This window comes from Nilaparvata lugens, chromosome 9 (assembly GCF_014356525.2).
Source record: "Nilaparvata lugens isolate BPH chromosome 9, ASM1435652v1, whole genome shotgun sequence".
NCBI lineage: Eukaryota > Metazoa > Arthropoda > Insecta > Hemiptera > Delphacidae > Nilaparvata > Nilaparvata lugens.
Window position 1 is genome coordinate 20843502 of NC_052512.1, and position 27832 is coordinate 20871333.

The following is a 27832-nucleotide window of genomic DNA, read 5'->3' on the forward strand; positions in this document are numbered from 1 at the left end:
TATCCCGTACGTGTGTATAAGCCGATTATTTCCTTAATTATATTATAGATAATTTAAGAAATATATCACGAACTTTACGAATTCGAAGACCCTCTATTATTAAATATCATTATAGTCACAACTACTCTCTTTCCTAAGAATACTACTATAAAGCCGTGTTCACACTGAACAAATGTTCGACATACTTGTTCGGCAAACATATGCTTGTTGAGGAACTCAGGGACAAACATTTTAAAAAGTTTGGACAATCATTGTTTGTCAAACAAAAATTACTGTTTTTCCAAACATTTTCAGTTTTGACAGCTGTAAAACATAAAACCTGTTCTTCCCACTTACAAATATTTTGTTAGGTGACGCGTCCACACTGGCCACGGGCAAACATTGTATGTCAAACATAATAAAATTTTCCCAAACTTTAAAAAAAATCTGGTGTGGTACACTCACACAACTTATCTTGCTCATTGATCTATAAGCCTAATTCTTAAAAGAGGATAATTTCGGGGAATAACATTATGCCGATTGGCGGCTAAATAATTAAAACTATGATTATACTATTGATATTGTTTTCACAGTACATTTTCCTTTGTTTGAATTATGAAATTTGAGGATTTTTTAAAAGTTGTCATAACAGCTGTTCTACAAATAAAATATCGACATGTGTTCTTTTGAATAAACTGCTCTACCTACCTACCTCACGCACGAGAAAGAGGTTACAAAGTAAATTTCTCAGGGATGGGGTGGACCCCCTGTTAGTTTCCCAGGGAGGAGACTCATGCCAGTTGATAGAGCTGATAAATAACTATACAGGGTATTAATTTGAAAAAAATCGGTCCAGTCATTTTTGAGAAAATCGTGATAGAAATTTAACAAAATTCATTCATCTCAGGAATATTACGGAGCTCCTGCAATTTTCCCAGAAATGAGACTCATGTCAGTTGATAGGGCTTATAAATAGCTAGCTATCTAGGGTATAAATTTGAAGAAAATTGTTAGAGCCGTTTTCGATAAAACCGTGAAAAATATGGTTTTTTAGCCATTATCCGCCATTTTGAATTGAATTTCTTATTGTCGGATCCTCATGGTATAAGGACCTTAAGTTTAAAATTTCAAGTCAATCGGTTAATTATGGATGGAGTTATCGTGTTCACAGACAGACAGACACAGACACACACACACACACACACACACACACACACACACACACAACACACACACACACACACACACACACACACACACACACACACAAACACCCAAAAATCATGTTTTTGGACTCAGGGGACCTTGAAACTTAAAGAAAACATAAAATTAGGGCACCTAAAATTTTTTGGAAAGCAATACTTTCCTTACCTATGGTAATAGGGCAAGGGAAGTGAAAATGTTTGTCGAACATTTGTTCAGTGTGGACACGGCTTTACTTCAATCACATCTCTAATACAGATTCTCTCACACAACCTTCCTCTAGCGCACTTCTAAACGTTCTGCCCCTTAGTTTAGTCTCTACACTCTCAGCTCACAATAGTCCAGTCAATATGGACATATAAAGGATGTGTGCTTGCAATATATATTGTAGTTCTGATTTTTATATATTATTTGGATACATGAGAGAAGTCCAGAACCAATTTCTTCATGCAAAATTTCCTTGTGCTAGATACAGAGTGGCCAAAAACCTCCCATTTTCGGTTCATTTTCCAGTTTTCAGCTATTTCCGCCAAATCCGTTAATCGGACTGAAAAATTTGCTCTCGCCTTTTTCCAGATTAAAAATTTGAGAATAAAATGGGATCATTCGGAATTCTCTATCTCCAATGAGTACAGAGTTATGATTTTCCAAAAATGAGTGAATTTTAAAGAGAAAATCAATTTTGTTGAATTTTAGTTTTTCATCAACAATATCTTCCGATTGTTACCATTTAGAATTTTAGATGTATAATTCAAAATCGTATTTTTGTGCTCTACAATCTGAGATCAGGTAGAGCGCTTTATCTCATATAGATTTCTAGGTACACCTGACAATAATGCTCCTTGTAATGTGAAAAACACCTCATTTTCAGCGACAATCATGATCACCAACTACATTAACCTCACATTGATATACGTTCTTCAGATCATGTTCTATGAGAATGACCCATTGAATGCACTTCATTCCAGTATTTCCTAGTGGAGAGGCGCGCATAAGGACACCTCGAGGATCAAACACTTATAACTTTTGACACAATGCTCAGATTTTATCGTACTACACTTCATTCTTCTCGGCTCGTCAAGGCGGTCCAAAATCATGCATCATGAGTCGAATTCGGTCGAAAAATGGGAAATTGATTGTTGAGTGTACTTAAGCGCATATTATAATACACAACAAATGGCCGATTTATTATATTAAATAGCTGAAAACTGAAAAATAAACCGAAAATACGAGGTTTTTGGGCCACTCTGTATCTAGCACAAGGAAATTTTGTATGAAGAAATTGGTTCTGGACTTCCCTCATGTATCCAAATAATATACAGGGTGTTTCAGAGGTAGTGTCGAACCTTTTAGAGTATTTTTCCTGGATGATAGGAGACTACAAATGTCGTATTTGAAGTGTCCAAAACTCAACGGTTATCCTTATAGCTGCCATTTTGTTTTTTTTTACTTGGGAATTTTTATCTCAATGTTTTGATGGAAAATTTTACGAAAACCATTCACTTTACAGGAAATTTACAAGAGACAAAAACGTTAGCTAATTTTATCAAGATTTCAAGGATACCTTATTTATTAAGATTGGTCGAAGAATAACAGAGAAATTATATATTTTTGTACTGCATGCATGACCACTTTTCACCATTCAAACATCAATATTAATTTTTTTATTAAAATTGTATTCAAGATGAAGCTTTGAAACTCGGTATGTCTCCATATGGCCATCCAGCTGATTTTACAATGTTTTTCAGATTATCTTATTTATCTTGTGCATTCATGCAGTACGAAAAGAATTAATTTCTTTGTTATTCTTTGACCAATCTTAATAAATAAGGTATCCTTGAAATATTGATAAAATTTGCTAACTTTTTTGTCTTTTGTAAATTTTCTGTAAAGTAAACAGTTTTCGTGAAATTTGCCATCAAAAATTTAAAATGGCTGCCATTTCGAATATGTACATAGAAAATATTTTATTATATTTTTTTAAGTTGAGTCTTCATAGCATAAATATTCATGCCAAATTTCATATCAATACAACATTTCGTTTTTGATATGAAAATTCCTAAGTGAAAAAACAAAATGGCAGCTATAAGGATAACTGCTAAGTTTTGGACAGTTGAAATACGACATTTGTAGACTCCTATCATCCAGGAACCTAAATGTTCGACACTACTTCTGAAACACCCTGTATATAATAATCACAATATTCACTTTACAAACTTTGTCGATAAATAAATATTAGTGAATATTGCATTTACTGTACCGTTGCATCGGATGCCATTCTCGTCGAGTGCATAGCCTTGGTTGCAGTTGCAGCTGAAGCCACCAATCGTGTTGCGACATCGGCCATTGCTGCACATCGAGGGGAATTCAGTACACTCGTTGATGTCCTTGCGGTCCACAAAGCCCGGACCCTGACCACCCACATCATAAACAAATCAATTACTTATTTCCATCATACAAGTTTCAAGTTTTTATTGGGCCAGTTGAACATAGAAGTTACATATAGCCAAGTCACAATTCACATTAAAGAAACATACAATAAATTGCAATGGTACTACAAATATAATAGACAATAATAAATAAAACAGATCAGTTGAAGCAAATTTACAATTAGATCAGATAATTTAGTGGATATTAATAGACAAAAAATAACATTATATTAAATTGACTAGGATGTTGTGATCAGCAGTAATGAATTCCTCCACTGAATAAAATGGATTAACAATCAACCAGGATCTAAGAACTTGGAGAAAACGTTTAATTGGTAAGGATTTAACTTGAGCTGGAAGCAAGTTATGGAATTTGTAGCCTATTACAGGGTAGCTCGACTAAGACTTTTCAAGTCTGCATCTTGGAATAAATACACTCTCACGGTTTCTTGTGAAGTGACTGTGAATGGCCTATCCTGTATCTGATGATGTACATCCTTCAAACATTATTGGTAGATGAATTCATTAATGACGGATAGAATGCCATTTTTAGAAAGAAGGGGCTTACAGTGATCGAGATAGCCCGCGCCAGAAATCACCCGGACCACTCTCTTCTGAATTAACAGCACTTTAGAAGTGCTGGATGCATGACCCCACAATTTCAAACCATAACTCATTCTCGAATGAAAAAAAAAACAAAATAGGCCTGTCTGACCACCGAAATTGGCAGTTGAGACATCAGCCTTCTCAGTAGATAGACAATGCTGCTGCTGCTGCTGCTGCGACTGGAGCACACCATGTCTATATGAGGTTTCCACAGTAACTTGGCATCAAGAGTGAACCCCAATAATCGGACCGGCTGCAAACAATCTCAACCTATAGAAAGTTCGAATGTGTAGTGAAGATACATGGAATGCTTCTGGACAGCAAGTTCACTTTCGTGCCACATATAAAGAATCTCATTAGTAAAATCTCAAAAGTATATTCTTGTTACGCACTTTAATAAAAAAATCTGGTGTGGCGCACACACAACTTTCCTTGCCGTTATGAAAATTGATCACCTGACGCTAGTGTTCACGCTCATCTCAAGTCTACTTATAAACAAAGATCTGAACCAGCTGTTGACAGGACAATAACGCTGGAGACATACGAGGTCTGCTATCTCTTCATAGTGAATCATTTAATAGAATCAACAGTTGCCAACAGTTTGCAATTGGATAATCACATTTCTCGAATTTCGAGCCTATTTTCAATTTTAGGTGGAAATGTTACTGAACATTAATTGTAGAGATTTTCATGCTCAATTTTTCCAAAATGATTTTCTAAATTACCTATGGTAATAGGGCAAGGAAAGTAATACTCCACTTGTACTGGAAAAACTTTATACTACTCGTTAATATATTCTTATTTGGGTTACGGCATTGAACTCTGGGGTAGCGCCAGTAAAACAATTTAGATAAAATTTTTCTCATACAGAAAAAAGCTGTTAGATGCCTTGCTGGACTTGAGCTTTCGTAACTCAGGGTATTCTGACTGTGCCTTGCATCTATATTTATCAATTTTATTACTCTTGCTAACATATGATAATAAAGGAAAGTTTTCAACAAACTCACAGGTTCACCAACACAATACTAGAGGCAGGGGTAACTTGTGTGTTGTCTCACATAGGTTAAGGCTTTTTGAGAAGAAGCCTAGTTACATGGGAGTCAAGCTCTTTAATCACCTGCCATCTGCAATCAATTTTTCAATTCAATTCAATTTATTTTTTTTTCCTTCTGAATACAATTCAAAGCAGTTACATAGAATCTTGAGCAATAAAGTTTATACAATTCAAGAAACGATATAATATACTTACTAAAAACAAACAACAAAATATAGAACTATACTAAACAATAAAACTCTTGAGCTATCACATTTTTATTCTTGTATAAAATTCTTGTATCAGATAGGAAAGAGCTTACATAAGCAACAAAGGCGTAAGCTCGAGTTATCATAACAATATGCGTTATATCTATAATTATAAAGAGAGATCTCAATTTTTATTAGAGATCTAGACTACATTAGAATAATTTTCAATGATGAATCTATAATCCCCATGCATTAAGAAGGGATAAAAAAAGAGGAAAACTAAATTATAAATAACTTAAAATTTATAAATAAAAGATAATGAAAAACCAAGGAATAGCGAGGAAGGCTACAATTTAAATAACAAATTCAAGTCAGGAAAATCAGAACAGACAAGCATGACAGAACAGAAAAAAATCTCTCTCAAGGCGCCCAAATTGAATCAAACACGCGCACCCCCCAGTAACAATGAGTGAGACGGCATGATCCCTCACTGATATCAAACAGCCAGTTCTTCAAGTGCCACTTGAACGCAGAGTTAGAAACTACATCCAACAATATATTCTGGTTGGAACGGAGAAGGAAATTTCGGAATAAAATATGAGACATGTAAAAGCAATTTGTCATTGAAAAGGATCTTGTTTGTTTGTATTTCAAGTGTAGAAATCGCAGATATTTCAAAAAATAAGTATTTTCTTTTTTTGATAAAAGGGGCATTTTATAGTGTTGACGAGTTCTTTGATAATGGAACCTTACAATAATATAAGAAATTACTCATACTATACATGATTGATGTAGTGGCCTAAACTGTATAGCATATAAATGTTATATGTTTTGACATTTCACTATTTGATACAATCAACTTTTTGTATAACAATGTGTAAATAAATAATTTGATTGATTGATTGATTCATGTTGTATTGGTTTTTTGAAGACAAAATCAATCAATAATTTTATTGAATTAGCAAAAATGAATGGTTTACCTTGGAACAGAGCTCGTTGAAAGTGTTAGTGCCCTGGCGGGGACACAGCTCACAGCGCGACCCATCAGGCGGTCCCCCCCAGGCGCGGCCCACCATTGAGCAGCAGCAGACGGCGCGCGAATATATGCCGTCCAGGTGACCTTTGCCTAGGGCCACCGATCCGCCGGGCCGCACCTCTGTGAAGCATGCCTCTTGTCTCACGTCGATGCATGTCGACCCTGAAATTGTTATAACTCGCATTTCAACTTAGGGTAGGCGCACACCAGTTAGTCAAGACAAGACAAGACATGATCAGACACGTTCAGTCACAATACTTCACATAGTTGCTAATGAAGACATGTCTAATTGCAATGACTAATCAGTATGAGTTGCGTCACAAGCAGCTATGTGAAGTATTGTGACTAAACGTGTCTGATCATGTCTTGTCTGGACTAAATAGTGTGCGCCTAGCCTAAGGCCCGCCGCAAAGTAGACCCACGCTAATCCACGAAAAGCAACCCACGCCGTAGAATGTTTTGTAAACCATTGCTATAGAATTATTCATAATCAATCAGCTGACAAGTGGATTGTTCATTGCATATGTATTATTATCATTACACAGATGTATGGAGAAGCCTAGCAATGGTTTACAAAACATCCCATGGCGTGGGTTGCTTTTCGTGGATTAGCGTGGGTCTACTTTGCGGCGGGCCTAATTCTCGTCATAATCGTTCAATACTGAGGCAAAAATGACGATTCCCTGGTCTCTGATTGTGGAGAAGACTGAACAAGTAACAAGTAAGTAACTCAGCTGTTTCACAAACATGACATAAAGTAGGTGAACAGATGTTTGAAAAAAATCCTAAACAGCTGATTGTACAGTATAGACTCTATAGTGAGGTCCACGTTATAATGGCAGTGGAGAACAACGTTGCCGCACCTCTGTCTTGTCAATGCCTTCTATAGACGGTAGCTGATACAGGTTTATTGATGTGATATTAACTGTTCATTCTCGTTTAAAATAATCAATTATATTTTATTAAGCAATAAATAATTAATTTACATAATTAAGATGAAATATTTTGATAATTAATTATTAATTCTACATGGTTAAAGGCGATCTGGCAGCAGAGCAAAGCGAGAAAGAGATAGCTGAATGTTGAATGATAAACAAGGATAACAATACCATTGCAAACCAAACACTGCCATTATAACGTGGACCTCACTATAAAATGTTTTTGCGAATCCATTCATGCCCTTCCTATTTCTATAGTCAACCGCACGAAAGTAGTCCAATTGAAATGTGAAAAGATGAGAGATGATCAACGTTGCCCACAGATGATAAATTAGAATTTATCCACATTATAAAGAGGAAGTAAATTATCACCTGACGAATTGGCAATGTCTATGGTAGGGGGGGGGTCTGAGGAGGTGTTCAGCCATTCCAATTTCCATCGGACTATTTTTGAGTGGTTGACTATAGTTCATGAAGTGCTGCTGCGCTGTTACAACAGGTCAACAGGTTTAAAGCTTCATAGACTCCAATCCAGCAGGTTATGGTTTTACATAGTTTCTATTTTCAATGAATGTAATAATGTATGCAACTTGGCCGTGACTATGTTCTCGCATAATCTAATTTGAGGAGGAAAATGGAGAAAGAGGATGAGACGAAAAAGGAGAAAAAGAATAAGGCTCAACTCACACTTACGCGACTTAGGTCGAGAAGAGATTCTAGTCGAGGGCATGTGTTTTCAAATGGTGACGTCGCGGAGACTAGAGTCGACTGGTCTGAGTGTCACCATTTGGAAGCACATGCTCTCGACTCTCGAGTCGAGTCTCTTCTCGACCTGAGTCGCGTAAGTGTAAGTGATAGAGCCTAAATGTTGATAAAGTTGATAAAGCAGCTGACCAGTGGAGTCAAGTGTAAGCCCAGGTGGACACACACACGTGTAGGAGCCGTCTGTGTTGACACACGTTCCCCCACCACGACACACGCCCGCATTCAGCTCACACTAGTGAGGTCCACGTTATAATGGCAGTGGAGAAAGATAGGAGAAAAACGTTGCCGATCCTCTGTCTTGTCAATGCCTTCTATAGACGGTAGCTGATACAGGATACATGTTTATTGATGTAATATAAACGGTTTATTCTCGTTTAAAATAATCAATTATATTTTATTAAGCAAGAAATTATATTTTTCAATCATAACTATACTTTATTGATACTGAAAACTATAAAAATCTAGTAGCTAAAAAATAACTAATAGAATAAGAAATTGGAAATTATGAGCAAAAATTAATCAAATTAATTAATCAAATTAATTAAATTAATCAACTAAGTGACTTGAACTAAGAATAAAAATATGCCTTCTATAAACGGTATCTGATACAGGTTTATTAATGTAATATTAACTTTTCATTCTCGTTTAAAATATTCAATTATATTTTATTAAGCAAGAAATTATATTTCTCAATAATTTCATAATAATTAATATGAAATAGTTTGTTAATTGTTAATTTCATATTGTTAAAAGACGATATGGCAACAGAGCAAAGCGAGAAAGAGAAAGCGCTATCTGTTTTGTTGAATGATAGACAAGGATAGCAATTTGCTAATCAAACACTGCCATTATAACGTGGACCTCACTACAGCTGTAGGTAAGAGTTATTTTTGCAAACTATTATTGCTGCACTTGAGAAGCTTTCGAATAAATACAATCAAAATGAAGAAAGATGCATTAAACATACGTTTAAATATATTTAGAATTTTTATTGAATGAAAAAGACTAGGAAATTGTCAAAAAACCAACAGATTTAGTGATACTTAGAAAGACCGGTTTCGGTTATTACATCATTGTCAATCTCTGATGAACCATATGAGGGTTTATCAGAGATTGACAATGGTGTAATAACCGAAACCGGTCTTTTCAAGTATCAATAAATATGTGTTTTTTGACAATTTCTTAGTCTTTTACATTTAATATGGATAATTACCACGATATCAACTTCTCAACTACCTACACAAAAATTGAAATTTTTAGTTTAGTTATTAGTTTTGAAATGGAAATTGGACTTTTTGAAGTGGAAAGTGAAATCTTAGCCTTATAATTATTTTTTTGAAACTGTTATTTTATTTGTAAAAATTTGGGAGAAGACAGTTTTGGGCTATGCTTGTTGTCTTTTCTTAATATTATATATTATAACTATGATTTGTGATTGTCAATAAAATAAATAAATAAATAGCACTATATGAGCTTCTGAGTCGTTACTGGAGTAGGCCTATTAATCATTTCATCGTATCACGTGAGAAGTCAAAAACCTTTACTACAACACAGATAGTAAAAACACGACTCGCATAAAGTTTTGGTTAACTTTATTTTCCATCCGTATGATAAAACCATTACATCTAGGCCTACGCATACACACCGAAGAAACCTTATTTAGGCCTACTTCAGTTTTACAATGTATTCCGATGAAAAAGATGGGTCACTAATCACAGTACACAATTTAATCTTCTTTCAAAAATTCAAAATTGTCCTAACGATATTAATATTGAATGGTTTACAGAACTTTTAGCTGCTAATACAGACTCCAGGCTAGAACACAACCTATAAATTAATCAGATTTGATTAGTGAATGGATATGAATCTTAAAAGCAATAAAGTAGCCAACACACAACTGTATAACAAACAGTTTTTAATACTTGTAGGATTCTGGTAATTGCGAATGACATCTGCTGAATGATTTTACCAGAACAGCATTTTATTACAGCAGTTATGTGGAGCTAAATGATACTCCGGTACCAAGGAAAATTATTAAACGAAAATCCCAATTAAATGCTGTAAATCACCCCGAAGATTTCTGCTACTGCAAATATGACAACAGGGTAAACAACAAGATGGAAATCCGATGAGCGCTACTATACAGCAAATTATTTGTCAGCCCGGGAATCGAACCCAGTAACTCCTAATTGCCGGTTAGTAATGCTTACCCTTACACCAAACTGACAATCTCTGGATAGCAGCGCTCATTCAATACAAAGCCATTGCGGCCAGCCAGTCTACAAATGGAAATAAATTGGAAGTTGCATTTGTTCAAATGCTTATTAATGAATAATTATTATTAAACGAAAATCCCAATTAAATGCTGTAAATCACTGATGGATGTATTTATGGATGGATCTATTTCCATCTGTAGACTGGCTGGCCGCTATGGCTTTGTATTGAATGAGCGCTGCTATCCAGAGATTGTGAGTTTGGTATAAGGGTAAGCATTCCTGACCGGCAATTAGGAGGTACTGAGTTCGATTCCCGGGCTGACAAATAATTTCTGTATAGTAGCGCTCATCGGATTTCTATCTAGCTGTTAACCATGTTGTCATATTTGCAGTAGCAGAAATCTTCGGGGTGATTTACAGCATTTAATTGGGATTTTCGTTTAATAATTTTCCTTGGTACCGGAATATTATTTAGCTCGGCGTGCACTGGTCTGTGTTAATTGTATGAACAAACTAAATTCTACGTTTGATAGTAATAGTTATTGGTAGGTCTATATCTAGAGTGAAAAGTGTCATTTTTCTCCCTGAGGGGAAAAGTTTAGAGACAATTTCCCTGGGGAGAAAAAACATTTTTCACTCCATTTTACTCCCGAGGATTCCTTTATGGGAGTTACCAGCAAATAGTTTTAGTCATTTAGAAAAATTATAAACCTATAAATAATAATTACTACATCCCTGTCGCGAAGAAAACTGTTAGGTACTAGAATCAACAAAACTTGTCTTCTCTATTTAGAAACAAACAATATAATTACTCTTCCACTTATATCCATTCATCATAAGGTGAAAATTCAACTCAACGTATCCCTTGCCATCTATCTATTCCAGAGCAATCTTAGGGCACTTAATCATATATCTACACTTCCAACTTGGGTTGTTTTACCTTGAATAATAATATCTATTTACATCACAAACAGAAACAAATACCTACCAAGATTAGATTTGAATATTTCACACATTGAATAGATTTCTTTAAATGACCTGTAACTATATTTCTATTGCAATATTATTAAGTTTTTATCTGAGATCTCTAAACACACTTCAACATCCTGCTTTCCAATAACCAATTCTTCAGAAAAAACTTGAAACTTCTCGGATTTTTTGCTGCCTTATGCTAATGGAATTTCATTGTATACTTTTGGGGCTAAAATAATAAAAACTTTTAAAGATTTCTTGTGTGGTCTTGGCCTGGTTAAATTACTTGCGGATCGGAGATAATATTCGTGGTTAGCAACGTTCACTTGCCCACTTCTAAAAAGAAAATTGACAATACTTTGAAGAAATACAGATACCTTAGTGGTAGAAATCCCCATTTTCTGAAAATTGGCAAAGAGCTAAATAATCTTGGTTTTTTGTCTATGGTCCTCAATATGTATTTTTGCCCGGTGACAAGAGGTTTAATGTTTTAAAATAAGCTCCTCCCCATACCGCTATTCCATATGTAGTATACTGTTTACGAGTGCATAGTACAGCGATTCCATGACATATTCGGGTCATAAATTTTTATAGTAAAATTTTCTGCATACACACGTAATTCCCTCTTCAATTTAATTATTTGTTGGTTCCAGTAAGCTTGGAATCAATTATAATACCTAGATATTTAACTTGGGGTGCTTCTGAAATTTTTCACAGGTGCAGTTTATTGGACTATCACATTCATTTGAATGAAATGATTATTCATTAAATATATCATATATTTCATGAGTTAATCAAATTTCTGGTTGAGGTATTGAATTCAGTTGACTCAATGACAGACACCTCTATTATGTTTCCTCATCTGAGCTTAGACCTTCTAACCTATTTCAAATGTAAGTTTTTAAAATAGAGATGCTTCCCATGTTATTTAAATGGAGCTACTTTTACGCCCTAGGGAGTTTTTCTGTTTTTTCGTCCCGAGAGCGAAAAGTGACACTTTAGTATTATGTTCCAGGGAGTACAGTGAACACTTTAGACAGTAGGTGGAGGAATTTTCAATGAATGTAATAATGTATGCAACTTGGCCGTGACTATGTTCTCGCATAATCTAATTGAGGAGGAAAATGGAGAAAGAGGATGAGACGAAAAAGGAGAAAAAGAATAAGGCTCAACTCACACTTACGCGACTTAGGTCGAGAAGAGATTCTAGTCGAGGGCATGTGTTTTCAAATGGTGACGTCGCGGAGACTAGAGTCGACTGGTCTGAGTGTCACCATTTGGAAGCACATGCTCTCGACTCTCGAGTCGAGTCTCTTCTCGACCTGAGTCGCGTAAGTGTAAGTGATAGAGCCTAAATGTTGATAAAGTTGATAAAGCAGCTGACCAGTGGAGTCAAGTGTAAGCCCAGGTGGACACACACACGTGTAGGAGCCGTCTGTGTTGACACACGTTCCCCCACCACGACACACGCCCGCATTCAGCTCACACTCGTTGATGTCACTGCACACACGCCCGTCCACCTGCAAACACACACACAACACACAAATCAGTAATACAAATAATTATCAAAACAATACAAATGTTTTTCCTACATAGTGAGGTCCACGTTATAATGGCAGTGGAGAAAGATAGGAGAAAAACGTTGCCGATCCTCTGTCTTGTCAATGCCTTCTATAGACGGTAGCTGATACAGGATACATGTTTATTGATGTAATATAAACGGTTTATTCTCGTTTAAAATAATCAATTATATTTTATTAAGCAAGAAATTATATTTTTCAATCATAACTATACTTTATTGATACTGAAAACTATAAAAATCTAGTAGCTAAAAAATAACTAATAGAATAAGAAATTGGAAATTATGAGCAAAAATTAATCAAATTAATTAATCAAATTAATTAAATTAATCAACTAAGTGACTTGAACTAAGAATAAAAATATGCCTTCTATAAACGGTATCTGATACAGGTTTATTAATGTAATATTAACTTTTCATTCTCGTTTAAAATATTCAATTATATTTTATTAAGCAAGAAATTATATTTCTCAATAATTTCATAATAATTAATATGAAATAGTTTGTTAATTGTTAATTTCATATTGTTAAAAGACGATATGGCAACAGAGCAAAGCGAGAAAGAGAAAGCGCTATCTGTTTTGTTGAATGATAGACAAGGATAGCAATTTGCTAATCAAACACTGCCATTATAACGTGGACCTCACTATAGCTGTAGGTAAGAGTTATTTGTGAAAACTATTATTGCTGCACTTGAGAAGCTTTCGAATAAATACAATCAAAATAAAGAAAGATGCATTAAATATACGTTTAAATATATTTAGAATTTTTATTGAATGAAAAAGACTAGGAAATTGTCAAAAAGCCACAGATTTAGTGATACTTAGAAAGACCGGTTTCGGTTATTACATCATTGTCAATCTCTGATAAACCATATGAGGGTTTTTACACCATTGTCAATCTTTGATAAACCATATGAGGGTTTATCAGAAATTGACAATGGTGTAATAACCGAAACCGGTCTTTCTAAGTATAAATAAATCTGTGTTTTTTTGACAATTTCTTAGTCTTTTTCATTTAATATGAATAATTTACCACAATATCAACTTCTCAATTACACAAAAAATTGAAATGTTTAGTTTAGTCATTAGTTTTGAAGTGGAAATTGGACTTTTTGAAGTGGAAAGTGAAATCTCAACCTTATATTTCTTTTTTGAAACTTTTATTTTATTTGTAAAAATTTGGGAGAAGACAGTTTTGGGCTATGCCTGTTGTCTTCTCTCAATAATATTATATATTATAACTATGATTTGTGATTGTCAATGAAATAAATAGCACTATATGAGCTTGTGAGTCATTACTGGAGTAGGCCTATTATTCATTTCATCGTATCATGTGAGAAGTCAAAAAACCTTTACTACAACACAGATAGTAAAAACAAGTCTCGCATAAAGTTTTGGTTAACTCGGCCTCGGACTTGAAACCCGATTTCGAGCCGGAAAAGTATCATTTTCTGCTCTAGGTGCAAAATATACTATAACGGCCTAGGGAGTTTTTCTGTTTTTTGGTCCCGAGAGCGAAAAAGTGACACTTTAGTATTATGTTCCAAGGAGTACAGTAAGCACTTTAGACAGTAGGTGGAGGAAAAAGATTTTCTGAAGTGTGCATCATGAAGGCCTGGCATTTTGGGTTGGTACCTTGGCGAATCCCTTGGGACAGTCGCATTCCTGTGGATGGCACAGTTGACAGGGACTTCCCCAGGCGAGGCCGATGGAGCAGCAGCACTCCGACTTGAGAGTCAGCTTGGGCAGATTGCTCTCGCAGCGACCAGCCACCAGTCGCGACCAGCACGTGCCTCGCCGGTTGTCTGTCAACAAATCACTGATAGTCCAGTCAAGTATTCTTATTTATTTTTGTTTTCAACTTTTCTAAATTATAAATTCCTAGTTTATAATATAGATATACTAGCCGTCAGGCTCCGCCCCCTGGACCCCCGACTGGTTCGTCCAAGAATAAGATCAGCAGGCTAGCTTCGCTCGCCTGCATTTTTCATTTGAGCATTTTTATCATATGTTAGGACGATCCAGTCGGGGGTCCAGACTAAACGACTGGCTAAACGGATATGGCGAGCGAAGCGAACCTGACGGCTAGTAATATAATATTCCCAGGAATAGCTCTGATTGAAGTAGCAGTGCCCAATCAATTTTTCCGCGATAAATGCATTTCAATCTTCAACTTGGTGTCAATCTAACAAAATTATTAATTTAGTCACCCGTTAACAACTGTTTTGAAGAGGTACTCTCTCTAGATTATAGTTCTAGTCTATATTAATATTTTTCAATTATAATCAATTAAGATAATAAGAAGAATATACATGCTAAATGACGAACTTTAAACTCTTAAAAACCACCATTAGAGTTAAAATATTGCCAAAAGATTTCTTAATGCGCCTCTAAAGGGCCAACTGAACATACCTACCAAATTTGAAAGTTTTTGGTCCGGTAGATTTTTAGTTCTGCGAGTGAGTGAGTCAGTCAGTCAGTCAGTCAGTGAGTGAGTGCTATTTCGCTTTTATATATATAGATTATATTTTTGGACTCGAAATTGGACAAAAATCATGAAGTATAAACATAACCTATTTTTGGACAATCCTATTATATTGAGCGAGCAATTTTTGTGAATCTGTTTATTTTTTTATATTTGGTTATTTATATTTATTTATGTCCAAGGAATCTCAGAAACGGCTCTAACGATTTTCACTAACTTTGGAACATAGTAGGTTTATGATATGAAAATTCGATTGCACTAGGTCTCATCCCTGGGAAAACTCGCTGAAAGACATAAAAAGGATAACAATTATTCATCCTTGGAAAAACAGATGATAATTTCGTCGTCTGTCGAAACAGAAGATGCGTGTGTGGGAGAGAAAGTTACAATCAATGTCTATTTGTATTGAATACTCTAATGATTGTATTGTACAAGTATTTGTATGTGATTTTTGGCAATAAATTCAATTATTTATCATTTACAATCAACTTAAGGACAAAGAAACAGACTACAGTCCAAAATTTCTTTTCGTCCCCATTTCATAAAATAAATTGTCCAAATGAAGGTTATGTGCGACTCAATTAAATTTAATTCGATTTAAGATTGTTACCGAGACAGATGCGACCGGTGTTATCGACAATGGAGCCGGGAGGACAATCGCACTCATAGGAGCCAAGCGTGTTGAGGCACTCTCCGTTGAAGCAGGCGTCAGGCCCCAGTTCACGGCATTCGTCCACATCCTCACACGTCTGCCTCTCCGCGTTCAGCCGTGTGCCCACAGGGCAGATGCACTGCAACAGACGTTCACATGCAACACTTCAATATATAACTGAATAAATAAAATAAATATGATTTTATTGCCGTTATGAACAATAGATAAATTCAAATATTGAATAGAGTAAGACGAAAGATATAATTGAGTTTTACAGCAACTGTACACACATAAATTACATTACTGAGTCTTAAAAATAATACAGTAAGTGAACAGTAAGTCAATTAGATTTTCAAATACAGTAATCAATTCATTTGAATGCACAAAACATATTCCTTAAAGCACGATTCGAGCCTTTGAAAAATTCATAAATACAAATAGAAACCTCTTAACTATTTAGAAACTTAATGGACTACCAACTTATGAAATCTCGATAACATTTCTTCAATAGGAATTGATATTGTGGAATTTCTGCATTATTGAAGAAACAAAGAGTTTTATTTTTGTCACATCTACATTCATTAAATTTGAACACAGGACGCAGTATCATTTTGATACCAACACTTCTTCAGCGGTATAGTGAGGTCCACGTTATGATGACAGTGTTTGATTAGCAATGGTATTGCCATCCTTGTCTATTAATCTACAAAACAGATAGCGCTATCACTTTCACGCTTTGCTCTGTTGCCAGATCGTCTTTTAACAATGTAGGATTAATAATTAATTAACAAAATATTTCATCTTAATTTTGAAAACTCATTATGAAATTATTGAAAAATATAATTTCTTGCTTAATAAAATATAATTGATTATTTTGAACGAGAATGAACAGTTAATATTACATCAATAAACCTGTATTAGCTACCGTCTGTTGAAGGCATTGACAAGACAGAGGATCGGCAACATCTTTCTCCACTACCATTATAACGTGGACCTCACTATCGTGACAGACAATAAAGCAAACCAATTTTAATCAGATGCTGACTTTGAAACGTGAATCCCTCAAGCTGCGTTTACACCAAACTTATTAACAAAATGTTTATTTTTCCGTCCTCATTTATTCTAATATCGTGGACCGAGCTTCGCTTTGGAGTAAAAAAGCATAACAAATGTATTGCGGAAGAAGAAATTATAATATTATTTTTAGTTCATACAGAAATGTTCTATCCAATCACAGTGAATTGAGACTAATTCCCAGAGGAATGCAAAAATTTCCCTCACAAAGGCCCAGTTGCACAAAAGCCGGTTAATTTGAATCCTGATTAATTTAACGTGAACCATATCAGAGAAGACCATTAAAAAAAGATGTTTCTACTGGAATTAATCGGGATTAAAAATATCCTGGCTTTTTTGCAACCGGCACCAAGTACCTTATTGAATGTTTACAAAAGTTCAACAGCTGAGTCATAATTTTGACACTGTCCCACACACATGAACTCGCTCACTCACTTCCATCATCAACAGACGACGAAATAATTACTATCAGCTGTTTTTCCAAGGATGAATAATAATTATCCTTTTAATAATGTCCTTCAACAAGTTTTCCCAGGGATGAGACCTAGTGCAATCGAATTTTTATATTATAAACCTACGAATCTCGTGAGAATCGTTAGAGCCGTTTTCGAGATCCGGTGAAATACAAACATATAAACAGAAATTGCTCGTTTGATAGTATAGGATTAGAACGGAACTTGACAAACACATATGCTCATCATGTGTTTGATAAGTTAAGTTCAATCTAATAGAATCTATAAGATAGGAGAAATAAACTTTTTGTTAATACCTTTCTTGTAAACGCGGCTTCAGTATTGAGTATTTATCATCAGATGATTTAACACAGATGGATAATATTATGATAAGCTACTAGAATAAGTTTTGTTTTAGATCTAGTAGCCTGCCACTGTCATGATTCTGTTGAATTCAAAATTTGAAGACGCACTTCTTATCATAACATTGCAATTCTGTTTTGTTAAGTGTGATACATTGAGCAATGATGTTAATAATAATATAAGTGACAGCTACTCTTTTGGGAAGCCGATAATAACAAGTGTTCTGTTCGATGAAAGTTTATTGAACTCAGAAAGGTTTGCTGTTGTGTCATAACCTATACCGTAGTGAGGTTCACGTTTTGAAGTAGTGGAAAAAATAGAACACCACAGGGCATAATGTTGCACAAGAAACTGTTGCCATGTTCCTTTTTTCTGTAGTAAATAGCTGTGAGTCGAGTGATTCTGGCATCTATATAATACAAGAGAGTTGTGTTTGTTTGCATCAAAACATGTCAACTTGTGGATTGCATACCGGAAAAACGGGAATGATTTAAGCTGGGTTTACACCAACGTTATTAACAAAATTAATAACTGAATCCTTATAGATTATATTGGATTGAACGGAACTTGATAAACACATTATGTTTATCATGTGTATGATAAGTTATGTTCAATCTGATAGAATCGATAAGAATTAAGTTTTCAACATTTTGTTAATAAATTTGGTGTAAACCCAGATTTAGATCTAAATATATCCTTTTAAAAATATATCGTGCACCTCCAAGCCCAAATTTTAATCCTCCTTCTAGATTTTCTAGAATTAATATTTAAATTTTATTCATGGAACATGAATACATACCATATCGTATATATCTTATATAGGCCTAACTATAATATAGAGAAACTACCTCTTCAAAACAGATGGTTAAAATTGGTAACTTATTTAATAACCATCGTATAAATGAATGCTAACCGTAGATTTGTAGAGCTTTGTTTTCTCTTTAATTTGATGTATTATTCCACTACTTAATGTTTTCCTTCTATTGTTATAGCAGATTCAATGTGGGGGTTGAAATTTTAATTTTGTAACAATTTATTGATCACTTGACAATGTAATTTGAGTCAATAATTTTTGACTTTGTAGCTTAATGAAGACTAGTTGGAAGTTGAACATAGCAAAAATACGCATCTCTAGCCCGTCTATTGAAGGTGTGCAACTGCTAAGTTGACACTTGTTGCAGAGTTGAGAATTTCACCCCCCACATTGAATCTGCTTTAATAATAGAAGGAGAACATTAAGTAATGAAATAATCAAATTGAAGAGAAAACAAAGCTCTATAAATCTAAAGTTAGCATTCATTTTTACGATGCATTGTTGGAGAGTTGTAGGCCCTGGAACAACAAAAAAATAGGATTAAAAGCTGTTATTTTAACAATTTTACACTTTTAAGAGCGTATATCTCGAAAGCTGTTAGAGATATGACGAATCACCAGAGAACAAATATTGTAGATAATTTATCAAGCTTCATTTCCGAATAGTTAGTCATGTCGGTTGAACTCATTTTTCTCAAGATATGAGCGTGCAAGTAAAATATTGAAAAGTGCAACTTTTAAACCACCTTCATCCCTTTAGCACAAGGGGTAGAGATGAGGACTTTTGATATTTCACCCTCTAACTGGTCCCAACAAAGCTGCGAAGTCAAAAATTGTGTTCAAAACATTCTCTCCAAATTCCTTTGTCAATTGGTCTATTTTTGCATAACTGAAGATCTCACACTCAACATGTGCGTAAACTTGTGAAATTATACATCAAATTGAAGAGAATTTGATGCTCTATAAGCTCATGATTAGCATGGATTTTTCCCATCGATATTCAAAAAGTTTATAAGAGCAAAAATAGCAAAAAATTAAAGGAAAATGTGTTTTTTCAAAAATGTCACATCTTTTAGAGCGGATATCTCGAAAAGTGAAAGAGATATAGAAAAAGTTGTTAGAAATTTGTAAAAGATTATGTAAGCTTTAATTTGTTATATGACAGTCAAGTCCCTAAGATACATCGTTTTTGACTTTTATGCGAGAAACCAAAAAAACCCGCACAGGGGGTAGGGGTGGGGACTTTTGATATGTTTACCTCCTCACTACCCTAAACAGAACTGCGGAGTTAAAAATTGTCTTTCAAACTTTTCCCTCTATAACACTTCGTTGACTGGGCTAATAATTGAGATTTAATAACCTTGATCAATATAATATCAGTAATTGGTATATCATTTTTGAGATGTTATGTTATTCATTCATGTTTGAAGGGACGAATTCAAGGATCCAAAGGTTTAAAGAACCTCATATGTCAACCGAAACTTATTATGTGTCCAAAGTACGTTAGTTGGGCAAATCAATACCTGTGTTCTTTACAAGATCCAGGTGTTTTTCCCCATATTCTAAAATCCCATTCATCACCTGGTTGCTTGCAGCCAAACAGACCCCCTTTCCTTATCCCTAGTTTATCAAGTATGATATGATTGGCAGTCTCTTCAGACTGATTGGTCCTATAGTCCGTACAAAATTACTTCTGACTTGGTGGAATATGCTGCGCAGAGAAATGGAGGGAGATCAGCCAATTACATTGATTAATAGAGTAATAAGTAGAGGCGCAGTTGCCAATTTGTCAGTCGTCTGACTGCTTTCAGACAGGAAACTTCGCATGTGTAGCATGAGCACATGAACAGTCACTAGAAGTTGGAGAACGCTGGCCGCTTCAAAACGGCAACATCGCGCCTTTGTATCCCTCCCGCTGTATGCTTTCTCTGCTACGAATGTCCATCCCAAGTCGAACGTTATTTTGTACGGACTATACTTAGTTCCACTCCTGGTCTTCTTTGTAGGTCCTTCCGCTGAGAGAGGGGTCGCAAAATTGCCTCTAGGGCACTTGACCACCCTCGATTAAGCCTCTCGAACCACATCTGTGCCTGTAGTTTCACCCATCTGAATTTTTGAGGCCTACAATTACAATTATTGAGAAATAAAATAAGCAATTATCGATATCACATAAATTTATCAGGATAACTTGAATACAGATATGTATCATAGAAGGTAATGGAAAAGGAAACGTTGCAACTATGCATGCTGTCCTATAAAATCCACTGACTCCAAAACATGAATCTTACTATAGAAAAATGCCATAAAGTATTATAGTGAGGTCCACGTTATAATGGCAGTGGATAGAGATGGAAGAACAGCGTTGCCTATACTCTGCCTTAATTAATTATATTTCTACATCGTCAAAAACAGATTTGGCTTTGTTGTGGAGCTAGAAAAGGATAGTACTACCTGCTTTGTCGAACGATAGACAAAGACAGCAACATCAAATACTGTCATTATAACGTGGACCTCACTACAGTAAGACCATTCTGAAAGTATCCATAGGGAATTATCATCTTGAGAATACCATGAAATTCTAACCTTATCTTGGACTTTTCCACCAATAAATTTGGAAGAAAAATAGCACAAGGACTACCTTATTATTCTATCTACATGTAGATGCATATATCTGTGTATTTGCATTGTAGATAAATATCAAATTTCCTGATATTCATTTAACTGACTGTGATATAAATGTTATCAATTGGTACTGTTTTAATCATTAATAGATATGTTGTTGTTGTTTTTCTGTTATAGTTAAATTGAATTATGATCTAGACTGATTAAGCAGTGGAACAAATAAGCTGTGATAAGATTTATATTGAATATACTATGGAATGGAACTTATATTAATATTGTATTGACTCTAAATTACTGTATGACGAAACTCTATGTATTTAGCTCTTGAGTTAATAAAACATTATTATTATTATATATATTATAATAAATAAATGTTGATGGTAACAGTAGGCACTGTTAGGCTTCCTATTCAATCTACTTTCTATTTGATTATTAGATGTTGGTCAAGAATTCAAATCGCAAAACTTCACACTCGTCTTTTACTACAAGATCTTCTTCCTGTGAGAATGACAACTGATAATGCGGCATTGTTGTACAGTTTTATCAGACTGTGTATAGAGACCACCAAACTAGAGCTGAATGATACTTCTGTGAAGATTGCTGTATTGAGGGTAAATTTTAACCCTGAAGTATCTATCATGTTTAAAACATACCAAATTTTGTAGAATTAGTGTTCAGGGTATATGCACACACATGGTCAGGTGTTCCAAACTCCGCGAACTTGGAAACTCAATACAATGGTAACTGAAGTAAATATTTATTTATTCATTTTCTTTACATACAAAGGCTCACAGAAATCCATAAAGAGCCTTATTTACACAAGTAAATGAAACAACAATTTAACATTATGAAATATAGTAAATAAAAGAGAAGAAAGCAAAAAGCATTTACACAGTTGAAATAATCAAATTAATTATGGGAAGTTGCCCATTTAAAGTTCTCTTTAAAATGAACGGTTAACAAGTTACCTATTGTTACACCTTATGTGAATCACTCTGTATGTGCGTTTAAAGTAAGTTCATTTTCAATGGCATCCTCAACTTCTAAGCCTATTTTTTGAAGATCCTGTTTTTTAGTTCATCAACACACTTTCCACATTTTTTCTTTTTTGAATCTTACTATAGTAAGCCTTTATTACACCTAATCCTCAACGATGCATTTTACAGGTGATGGCTGACATGTTTGGAGGATACCAGCATACATATGGTCTGCCACTGTTGAAACAGTTGAGTTACGAAGGAAATATCGACTTCAAATCTGTCGATAACTGTTTTAGGATGCAGGATGAGTTGAAAATTCTTCTGAACACAGATGGATTGAAATGGTCTCCACCTGTAGCTTTCAGGAACACTTTGACGAAAGTGAGAGAGCTGAATATGACAGTCAATGAAGGGAGAGAAAAGCCATGCACCAACGTATTTCTAAGAGACCCGAGAGAATGTAAGTGTTTACTATAGAAATATAGGTATTCGGATAAAATAGAATTGTTAGGTCTTGAACTATATAGAATATTGTAGTTGAATAGATAGAACTCAAATCCTATAGTGAGTTTCACATTATAATGGCATTTTTAAATTAGAAATGGTATTGCTATCCTTGTCTATCATTCAACAAAGCGGATAGCGCTATCTCATTCTCCCTTTGCTCTGTTTCTAGATTGTCTTTCAATGTAGAATCGATAATTAATTATCAAAATATTTTATCCTAATTATGAAAATTCACTATAACATATAATTTCTTGCTTAATAAAATATAATTGATTATTTTAAAAGAGAATGAACAGTTAATATTACATCAATAGACCTGTATCGGCTACCGTCTATAGTAGAGGCATTGACTAGACAGAGGATAGACAACGTTTTTCTCCTATTTTTCTCCACTGCCATTATAACGTGGACCTCACTATAGAATGTTTCACTTTCTGGAAACTCCCTTCTCAAACAATGTCTATATAAAGAGGTCAGGACACCACTTACAAATGCTAATTACGGAACGGCCGTATTGAGTCTCAAATCAGGATTTATACTAATTCCTGGAAGCTTGAACTATATTTTATTAAATTAAAAACACTATACTTTGAACAGTATAGCCCACTATCCTTTTTTACTAAGGGCCCGTCTCCGAGCTCGGGATTTAGCCAAGTTCCAGACTTTAAACAGCTGAAGTTAGAAATTAGCTTTCCGAAACGGGGCGTAGTCGTAGTTTTTATGATATTTTTATATTCTCATTTCTATGATTAGGAACGTTTCTCCTTGACGAAACGAATTATTCCTAAATAATTCAAAATAGCTGAAGCTTTACACTATTTTCTCTTTATTTTATTTTGTGTTCAATTTCCTAGTTTTTAAAAATTTAATTTAAACGTGGACTACGACTATGCCATGTTTTGGAGAGCCAATTTTTCTGACTCCAGCTGTTTTAAGTCCATAACTTAGCTGAATCCCGAGCTTGGAAACTGGTCCTAAATGTTTTTATGTTCATACTAATAATACATTTTCTACTGTTCATCAGCTCAGGCAAGTTATTAACCTCTCAATATGGCCAGGTGTCCAGACCTATTTTTATTGGATCTTGAAAATAATCAATTATAGAACCAATACGGAATACCGTACACCATTTCAAATAAAAGAATTACAGATGGAAATCAATGAGAAATTGCATTTCCATCTATCCAAAATATCTGCATTTCCATCCCGTTTCCAACTGAAACGGGACGTAGTCGCAGCCCACGTTTAAATCACATTTCGGAAAAACTAGAAAATTGAACACAAAATATAGGGTGACAAAGAAAAACGGAAACTTTTAAAAACGCCATAAAACATTAGTGGGAAGGGCAAAAATGATTTTATCCAAAAGAATGTAAAGTTCAAGACTTGCCATTTAAGAATTATTGATAACATCTATCACTTTTTGACAATTACTTCTTTAAGATGGCTTCCTCCTGAACGAATACATTGTCCGCTGCAACATCTGCGTTTCCTGGTCCCATGATCTGTCCACCTGCGATTCTCTGTTTGTGGAGCTATCTCAAATCAAACGTTTCACAACTTGACCAATAACTGTGGTTTAATCATAACAGACAATTCAAAATGAAATTAACAATATCCCCGCTGAAATGTTGCAGCAATCGTTCTGGAATCTCAACACAGATTTCAAGAGTGTATTCGTGCAGGAGGAAGCCATCTTGAAGAAGTAATTGTCAAAAAGTGATAGATGTTATTAATAATTCTCAAATGGCAAGTCTTGAACTTTATATTAGTTTGAATAAAATCATTTTTGCCCTTCCTACTAATGTTTTATGGCGTTTTTGAAAGTTTCCGTTTTTCTGTGTCACCCTTTATAATAAATAGAAAATAGTGTGAAGTTCCAGCTATTTTGAATTATTCAGGAATGTTCCATTTCGTCAAGGAAAACCCTTTCCAATTATCTTCTTCTTGTAGTTCCTATCCGTTTCGGATGTTGGCAACCAGCATGGCAAGCCTAATTTTGTCCACAGCCATGCGGAAGAGTTCAGCTGATGTTTTTCCCGTCCATTTTCTAAGGTTATGCAGCCAAGATATTCTTCTCCTTCCAGGACCTCTTTTTCCATCGATTTTTCCTTGGATGATTGTCTGTAGTATAAAGTACCTGGAGTCGTTCCTCATGATGTGGCCCAGATATTGCAGTTTCCGGATCTTGATAGTGTTCATAATTTTCCTTTGTTTATTCATTCTTCTAAGTACCTCTTCATTAGTGACATGTTCAGTCCATGAGATCCTTAGCATTCTTCGATAAAGTCGCATTTCAAAGGCTTCTATTCTCTTGGATATGTTTTCATTGAGTGTCCAAGATTCTGCTCCATACAAGAAAACAGAAAAAATGTAACATCTCAGAAGTCTCACCTTTGTTTCAAGAGCAAGATCATGGCTTCTGAAGAGTTTACTCATTTTGTTAAAGGCGGCTGTGGCTTTGGCAATTCGTGATTTGATTTCTTGAGTTGTATCCCAGTTCTCATTTGTGCATGTTCCCAGGTATGTGGTGTGTTTAACTCTCTCTATTGGCTGATCGTTGATGAATAGCTGGATGTTGTCAATCTTGTTTTTGCTGATAACCATGATTTTGGTCTTTTGTATGTTCATGTGCAATCCATATTCCTTACTAACTCTTGCTATTTTGTTTATAAGTCGTTGCAGTGCTTGTGGGCTATCAGCAAACACAATGGTGTCATCCGCATATCTTATATTACTCAACTTCTTCCCATTTATTGAGATGCCTCCCTCTCACTCCTCCTCTTCATCTAGTGCTTCTTTGAATATCTGTTCAGAGTAGATGTTGAATAGCAGGGGCGAGAGCACACATCCTTGCCTCACTCCTCGCATTATTTTGACGGCCTCAGTTGTTTCACTGCCAACTCTCATTGTTGCGGACTGACCCCAGTACAAACTACCTATTATATTCAGGTCCCTTGTATCAATACCTGTATTCTTTAGTATTTCCATCATTTTGTCATGTTGTACCCGGTCAAATTATAGAAATTATAAAATAAAGATTATCATAAAAACTGCGACTACGTCCCGTTTCGGAAATCAAATTTCTGACTCCAACTGTTCAAAATCTAGAACTTAGCTAAATCCCGAGCTCGGGAACCGGCCCTGAGTATCATAGTTAGTAAATGGTACAGTGAATTTATAAATCCTTTAGGAATAATATTCTCCCTGTACTGGACACGTCTACTGAGAGAATTGTTTATTATTATTTCAACAGCTTCTAATGGAGGATTTGAAATGTATAATGAATCGAGGCGGGGAGGAAGTTTTCCAATACCTCTGCCAATATTCGACAACTACATGCATCCCAAAGCGGTCATCCTCCCTTTGAAAGAGCGCCGATTTGCCAGCTTAACCACCGAAAATGGACACAACTTATTGCTGGAGTACTACATTCGAAGCACAGTTTGTCTCAAACGGTTGTCTCGTGATTGGTACGATAACAGTTTGGTGGCAGACTTTGATAACACTTTCAGAAGCTGGATGGTGAAAAATGTAAGTGGTATTTGGAAGTACTAATATCGACGAAAATTGTGTTCTAGATGAGTGGAAATTTTCTAATTTCAATTTCATTAATTTAAACAAATTTATATCCTATTATATTAAGCGAGCAATTTCTGTATATATTTATTTATGTCCAACGGATCTCAAAAACGGCTTGAAAATAATTGTGTTCTAGATGAGTGAAAAATTCTATTAAATTTCATAAATTTGAACAAATTAATATCCTATTATGTTAAGCGAGCAATTTCTGTATATATTTATTTATGTCCAACGGATCTCAAAAACGGCTCTAACGATTTTCGTGAAATTTGGAACATAGTAGGTTCATGATATAAAAATTCGATTGCACTAGGTCTCATCCCTGGTAAAACTCGCTGAAGGATAATTCATCCTTGGAAAAACAGATGATAATTTCGTCGTCTGTCGATAACGGAAGATGGGAGTGCGTGTGTGGGAGTACGACAGAATTATGTTCAGCTGTTGAACTATTGCAATCAATCAGCTTATCTCACGAGAAATATATTATCTAGAAATTTTAATCGGCTTGATCAAAATATCTAATATGATCTGAAATGACCAACGATATGATTTTATTCAAGATCCATTATTTTTTATTTATATTAACAAATATTGTAGCAAACATGGTATATCACTCTAAATTGAAGTTTATCGAAATGTTCAAAGCTAATCATAATTTGTTATTGCGCCCACCTCGGTGGCCGTAACAATTTTAATGTTCTTTCCTAATTCAATTTGGTTTGTAAACAATCTAATTTCGAACTTTTTTGATTCAAATGTTTGGACTGAAAATTAGACCTGAATTCAAGTGTATATGGAACATAACCTACTTTTTGGAATATTTATACTGTATAAATCAAAATTCGGGGAAGAAACAGTTTTGGCTGTGCCTGTTAGTCCTTCCCTAATCATCTTAAAGAATTGTGTTCTGTTTATCGATAAATAAATAAATATAAACTATGATTTTATGCTTCTATGCTTTTGTACTCCGGAGCGAAGCTCGGTGCCCCAATATTGAGCCACATCCATCTCTAAATTTGTCAAATGCTATGATCTCCAAGTAGTTTTTCTTTTTAATTCAATTGATGATTCTTAGACGACTAATATTCAAAGTTAGATAGAAGTTGGACAACAATTTGTTCAATGACTTGATGTCTTTACTGTAAGCATATTATAATTTTAGCCCCAACTTCGTGTATGCCATAGATAATCATACCTATACAGTAAAATAACCTTACAGTAACTACCATTACACTGTCCTTGTGACGAATGTAATTTGTCTTAATTGGTAACATTGTCAAATGTCTGCTTTCAGGTAGTACCGCATCTTCACACAGGTGTTGAATGGTATCCGGC

At 34.9% G+C, this 27832-nt stretch overlaps 1 protein-coding gene across 1 annotated transcript in view; it reads right to left on the reverse strand.

Moving 5' to 3' along the window:
• Positions 1–27832, reverse strand: part of LOC111058703 (fibrillin-2) — a 341293-nt gene that overhangs the window by 181975 nt on the left and 131486 nt on the right. The window contains 5 exon segments of the mRNA XM_039435620.1: positions 3443–3593; positions 6440–6657; positions 12771–12906; positions 14603–14772; positions 16063–16243. Coding sequence (XP_039291554.1) covers positions 3443–3593; positions 6440–6657; positions 12771–12906; positions 14603–14772; positions 16063–16243 — 856 coding nt within the window.